General features: G+C 35.0%; 1 protein-coding gene across 1 annotated transcript; it reads left to right on the forward strand.

Moving 5' to 3' along the window:
* The first annotated feature begins 5,563 nt into the window (after positions 1–5,563).
* Positions 5,564–6,898, forward strand: LOC148611100 (acetylcholine receptor subunit beta-type acr-2-like). The gene has a single exon (XM_088591254.1). The coding sequence runs from the start codon at positions 5,721–5,723 to the stop codon at positions 6,867–6,869; it is 1,149 nt and encodes a 382-aa protein (XP_088447380.1). The 5' UTR covers positions 5,564–5,720; the 3' UTR covers positions 6,870–6,898.
* Positions 6,899–7,314: the final 416 nt, after the last annotated feature.

The raw sequence follows: 7,314 nt of genomic DNA on the forward strand, positions 1-7,314 counted from the left end.
CGGTTTTGGTTGGTTACTTTATATTTATTTCTGTGGCAGACACCGAATTTTAATACATAACGTATGCTTATAAAAATACATCAGATGTAAAGTTTCGTACTTCAATAGGCCTTCTGAATTACTAAAAAAAATCTTTCATTAAAAAAAAACTTAGGGACGTCCAACATAGGTACAAAATGTAGATCCTCCGTCAAAATATGAATGGCACAAAATCTTTTTTGTCGGAATAGTCGTATTTCGGAAATGATGTATGCAGTTACGAAGTGAGTGTTAATACTTTAACGCAGATCTAGACGCACAGCGTGTGTTAAATGGGAAGTCTCGCATATTCTCGTTGGTCAAGACATCAGCAGTATGGAAGAGTAGTAGCCTTACATTATTAGTACAAATAGCGCCGTCCCCTATAGGCAAAGCCTAAATTAAATCATATTACATCTAATAAATTCGATCTATGATTATTGTAAATATTCGCGATTTTTAGTACACTTAAATTCGTGTATTTCTTTTTAAGAAAACGTTGAAGCTTTTGCTTGTCTTTTTAAAATTTTTTTACCAATGACTTTAATTTTAAATTTAACGAACTGACAATTTATCCGGACATGACAAAAGGAAATAAGAGAAAAACCCAAGGACATTCAGGTGAGACCCGACCATGTAAAACGACGATAACAATGGCGGGTACACTTCAACCGCAATCTCAAGCCCAAAGCCAGCCCCTATCACTTGTCCTGCACCAAGCATTCGAGTTCCACCTTAGTCCACAGGTTCACTCAACGGATCGCTTAATCAGTATCCCAACAATTTGACTTTTCCTGTTTTCTGCTACAACGGCATGCCCAGACCGGGTCTTCAATTACCTGTTAATCACAGTACTCAACAGGCATCTGTTGGGGTACAACCTCAACTTCAGTCCCAACAACCTCTGCCACCAAACAACATTATACAGCAGCCTATTGCAGTACCGATATGTCAAAACCAGGTCGACTCGAAATCTCTCTAAATAATTTTATCCGCTACGGAGGGTCTTAACCGGAGATTTGATCAAAAAGACTCTTTCATGAAAGATAAACTCTCGAAACTTGATGTAATAAATAAGATCAATGAAAATTTTGTCAAATTTCACATATGAAAACAGAAATTCAGGCATCAAAACTGTCCAAGATCAGCACAAAGATATAATCGAGGTTGAAGAGCTATACGATAATGGCATACACGAAAGGTTGTATTCTCTTGAAATGAAGGCATTTGAAGTTATTGAACATTTTGAACAGTAGAAAACTTTATGAAATTACAAAACCATTCGATGAAATACAATCTGATTTTTTGGTGGAATATCAGACGCCAACCTGAAACTGAAAACACGTAGGTAGTGTCAAAACATTTCCTCCATACATATGGAACATTGGGAATATGGAATTTCAGAATGTTCACCGTCTTCGTGCCAGACGAGAAGGAAAACCTAGAAACATTATAGCCAGATTTGTTAATTAAAGGGTCTATGAGATGGTTCATTTGCAAACACTGGAAATTTAGTGGTGAACTAATCGGTATGGTGACTAACCGGTATGGTGACTAACCGGTATGGTGACTAAATTACCCTGAATGATATGTTAAAGCTTTGCCGTTGACAATTTTTTATAATACATGTACCTTGAAGAGGGTCCACCTACATGACGTTTTCTGCCAAACTTGAATTTCATGTTTGAGAGAACGGTTCATATGCATATCCCGGAAATTTAATGGTAAACTAATTGGTATGGTGCCTAATTACATGTAACCCTAAATGGCTTGTAAAAGCTTTGCTGTAGGAATTTTTTATGACACCTTGAAGAGGAGTCCCCTACATGACGTTTTTGCCAAATTTGAATTCCATGTTTTAGTCATGTATCTCTGTACCTATGCGATATGGTAAAGAGAAATATAGATATACATGGGAGAACGGTTCATATGCATACTCTAAAAACTTTGTGGTGAACTAACCGATATAGTGACTAACCAACCGTGAATGGACTGTAAAAGCTTTGCCGTACAAAATTTTTATGACATCTTGAAGATGAATTCCATTTTTGGGAGAACGGTTCTTATGTACACCCTGAAAATTTGGTGGTGAACTATTATGCCATATGGGGTAAGGTACATTGTAGTCTCACTAACAGTTAATTCACCTCTTCTAGGATCTATATTATGAACAGTTCTGAAGAAGTATCGTTTACAAGTTTGCAGTTTATGTCATTCAAGGGACCCCTTTTGAAGAAGTCATAAAATATTTCGTAGCCTTAAGCTTTTGTGGACAATTAAGGGCTGAGTTTTCAATATTTTTGGTTAATTAACCGCCCAATTTCTAGGATGTAAATATACATGTAGATTGTTCCCTTAAATCGGGACCCCCCACCGCCTAACACACACCTTATTTTTCTTATTCTAGTCATGAATTAACTTTTTATAGAAATGTTTTTTGAGAAGTGAAATTTAACAGTGACGGGTAATTATTTGTTTTTATTTCGTTTACTTTTTCTCTTTTGTTTTTTTTTCTGTTATATGTTTTTGTTTGTGTGTTTTGACAAAAAAAAGGTGGAATTTATTTTTGTTTCTTTATAGAAGTGGAATTGCTTATTTTCAACATTATTCTTTCTTAATGTAAATGATATGTGTTAAAAAATTAAAGTTAATGGAGAGTTATCAAACTCAGATTAACAAATGAGGGTCATAACCCAGTGTCTAAAATGAAATTATATCAGTATGAAATCTACTGTCTAACGCCTATTTAGGAAAAGCTTACTAAAGAATTAATTCAATTTTTTAATCTGAATTTATATGGGAAAAAATAGTAATTAGTAGACTGGACATTATGTCACCTTCAAATCCAGTCAATGTTAAATCTAGAAATAGCATTCAAAAGTTTATTTTAAAAGTTTTTAATCTCAATTTCAATAAAGCAATCTAAAATACATCTGAAGTACGTGTATAAACATAGTATAGTCAAAAATTATATTACGAAATTATCCAATGATACATGTGAATGGCACAGTCCGTTTGTGGGTTTGTTATGTTTTATGGTTTTTAGGGATTGAAGTTTTCCCGCGCTTTCTTATTGTTCGCTAGCATGATCTAGCTTGTTGTACGCTAGCTTCAGCTTGGTATTACAATGTAACTCAATGTAAGATGTTTTTTTTTTTAAATAAAATATTTTCCCTAACTGTCTGCCCCATTTTTCTTATTATTTTGCCTTAATCCAAAACGTTTCGAAATAAAATATTTTATAAGCAATAAATACATTATACATGTATATATTAACTTCATGAAGTATATATTTGACCTATAAACACGTTCATAATTTGTGGATATTCATTCATTTATTTATTATTTTAATTCCTCCTTTAGAAGACGTTACAAGTATATCACAGTCATACAAACCAAGTCAATATACAACAAAAATAAAGTGCTAGACATTTCATACAAGACAGGCACGGTCGCGTGCACCCGACTGTCTTGGCTGTAAAAATGTACCTGTCATAGAAAAACAGCGAAAAACGGAAGATGATTTCCGCATTTCACATGTAAATACACAACATGTATGTTGTATTTGGTAGCGTTTCTCCATATTTACTTTGTAAAAACGATTTTAAATTGTCTTCTCAATATATCGAAGGAGGTGTCGTCATAATCCTGGTATTACATGTTACAGACGGTTAGCATTCAAATGGAAACCAATATTGCCTTGCCACTTGGTAACGTTTTCGTGCACTCTTGTTAAGCTGCTTTGTAGCTGATCTTATCCAAAGGAAGGACCATCGTTTAGCCAGATCCCACGATCGCACTTTCCGCTATATAAATAACATTATGTTTTATTATTACCATTCTTAATTCGGGGATTTTATAAATGTGTATACACGTACATATAACTATGGTTTTTAAAATCTTCTCGTTTCACGGGTTTGTTTTGTACGTTTTACTAGTTTGTGAGTTTTTACTTGTCGTAATAGTAACATGCAGAGTGGATTTGTCTTTAAATAGCACTCCAGATAAGAATCATGCAAAATGTGATTCATGGTTGGAAAACCTAGACATTTTCACTTTTGATATTTTGTTTAAAATGTTATATTCAACATATATCAACATGTGGCTTTTCATATAACCCTTTTTCTTAGGAGATAAAAAATATGAAGAATGTTCAGTAGGATTCAAAATTAAGGGAGATAACTTTGTAAACAACACTTAAATACAATACACACTTAAATACAAAAAATAAATATAAACTGTTGAATTTTCAATGTGGATTACATCATTAAACCACGGTGATAAAATGAAGTTTCCAAGATTTATTTGTAATCATACCTTGGGATATATTTAGGGTTTTTCAATGTTTTGTACAAAGAGCAAAGCTCACAAAAATGTACTCTCCACCCTCCTCCAAATAAAAAGCATATTTGTTGATTGCACTCGAGTCTGAATTTAATGGGATAATAACTATGCCGCCTGAGTCTGAAATCGAGTCTCCCACGATATATCTTTTCCACATAAAGCTTCTCTGACATACCGAGTAAATGTGTTTGCTTGTTTGTTTGTTGGGGTTTAACGTCCGAGCAGCAATATTTCAGCCATATTCAGACGATGAACATGAAATTGATGATAAAATGAACATGAAATAATGATGAAATGAAAAAGGGATGGGACACAAGGACAATAGGGTCGACAAATTTTGATTGCCACTGGAAATAGGGAGAGGTGGGTAGGGTCGGGCAATTTAGCCTCCTGTGGCGGAGCCCTATGGTTCCTAATCCGGGAGAATACCACAGTAGGGTTCTTTCACGTGCGAGGAACGTGACATATTTCCCAACACGGTGCACCACTATGGTTTGCGGTCAGGTTTTCCGCATTATAGCCTGACAACCCCAGCATGTAACACGCCAGGGGTACCCCATTCCACCACCTGGGGCACACATCCCAGTTGCTCTGTGGGCAGAGCGCCCTAGCCCCCGGCTAGGATTCTGAGCACTATTCAGTCGCCTTGTACGACAAGCTTAGCGCTGCAGGATTATTCTTTTAACACCCGGACCTGCACGAGGCCCGAGTAAATGTGATATGTGCAAGTATGTTACAAAAAAGTCCCCAAAAAGAAATTGATTTTACTCGACTGTGAAACCGAACCCCGCGATATGACATATCTATTTCAAGATTTTCTCAAAGCGTCACGTGGTTGTGCCAATTAGCACAAGAGAAACTAAAGAAACAGATGTGGACGAACGATTAAATGAATAGACGGACGTACGGACACCACAGTTGTCACCATTAACTACAAGGTTTACATGTAACTAATGACCGACAAATGAATTAAAATATTAATAGTACATTGTACAAAATGTACTCGGTAGATTAACTATTTTAAAACATTTAAAAACCGACCCACAGAATTACGAAAATAATTTGTGGTATTCTTCCGTGTTGGTTTTACACATAAACTATATGAATTTACTAACTTTGTCACTTGTTTACATATTACCTTTTTACAATAATTCACCAGTGTTCCGCTTGAAAAAAATCTATTCAGAAATTTAAAAGGTGTCGTATTTCGTAATAGCCTTTTTTACAATAACAGAGACCCGACAATATTCATGTTTTATTTTGAGATCAGGATAGTTTAAGTGACCACATTTTTTTTTATCAAGCAATTTACCTAAAATGGAAATTAACAAAGATTAAAACTTGTCATCCACTCGAACATGTTCTTTGCTATGTTTGTAGATAACATGGATGCATTTATTGTGCGAGTGTTTTATTGGATAAATTTCGTACCTACAATGCTTGTAGTCCTTCACCTGGAAGATACAGGAGCTCAGTTGTATTCTGACATGCAAAACCTTTATAAAAACTTGACAAGGGACTATCAAAAAGAAATAGTACCATTGACAGATTTTAGCCAACAATTTGTGATTAATTTTCAAATAGTGCCGCTTGTGTTAAATTCATTTCAAGAGACAGATGAAGTGATGTCTGTTACCATGGCCACAAATTTTATTTGGAATGATTCTAAATTAATATGGGACCCTTCTTTGTTCGGTGGTGCGACGAATATAACAATTTTAACGAACGACATATGGCTACCAAGGATTCATCTTGAAAATAGTGTTGAAGACATGAAACCAATAGGACACGATTCAGAAATTTATGTGGTTGTAAGGCATAACGGACAAATTGACTGGACACCTGGAGGGATTTTAAAAGCAAAATGTCCTACAAATATCCTTAGATTTCCGTTTGACTCACAGGAGTGTTATTTTGTGTTCACAATGTGGGGTGCCACAGATGTAAGAACTGTGTACGTACCGATGATGCCCGAAGGTTTGATGACGTATTACACGAAAAATTCCAATTGGGACGTTGTTGAAACGAAGCAAAGCATTAAAAACGGTGCAATAAGTGAATTTATCTTCAAAATGAAAATCAGAAGGAAACCAATGTACATTGTAGTCGTAATAATTCTACCGACTATACTGTTTTGCTTAATGAACCCTTTAGTATTTTTACTTCCGGTAGATTCCGGAGAAAGGGTGTCTCTCGGAATGACGATTCTTTTATCATATGCAATTTTTTTAACAATCGTGGCCGGCTCATTGCCAGCCACCTCTAATCCAATGTGTCTCCTCCTCTTCATTATGATAATGATAATGATGGTAAGTGGTCTGATAGTTGTGTTTATCATTATTAACTCGTATTTCCATCACAAAGACAACAGTAGTTCTGAGTACATAGTGCACAATGGAGTGAACATTGCACAGCGTCTAGACAACATCTGTATGATAATATCATACGCTTTGCTGGTTTCGTCGATGATTGGTTACTTTGTTTATATTGCTGCTACTCACGATTAAACGTGCTGAAGGCACGAAACCACGATTAATTTTCCCACTGTCTTCTTTATAGCCTTTCTGTAATTTAAAAAACATTCCACCGACGCAATTCAATTCAGATTTTCAGGGATGTTAATTTGAACCTTCCAACAACTTATATAAAAAATATATAAAAAAATTACCATTATTTTATCAATTTATATGCAAAAACACAGAGATACCCTAACAAATGACCCAAATTACCATTATTTTATCAATTTATATGCAAAAACACAGAGATACCCTAACAAATGACCCAAAATGGCTTCCGGATGTCACAAACTTGACCTTTTTTGACCTCACCAAATCACAACCTAAATGTCAAATTTCTCATTTCAACACATCTACTAAAATAATTTCATTATTCCTCTTCCATTTGAGCACAAAAAGTATGAGAAATTCTGAAAGGAAGTGTTTCTAAAAAATT

The sequence above is a fragment of the Perna viridis genome, chromosome 7 (assembly GCF_037379345.1).
Source record: "Perna viridis isolate PV_CMFRI_1.1 ecotype Kerala chromosome 7, ASM3737934v1, whole genome shotgun sequence".
Taxonomy (NCBI): domain Eukaryota; kingdom Metazoa; phylum Mollusca; class Bivalvia; order Mytilida; family Mytilidae; genus Perna; species Perna viridis.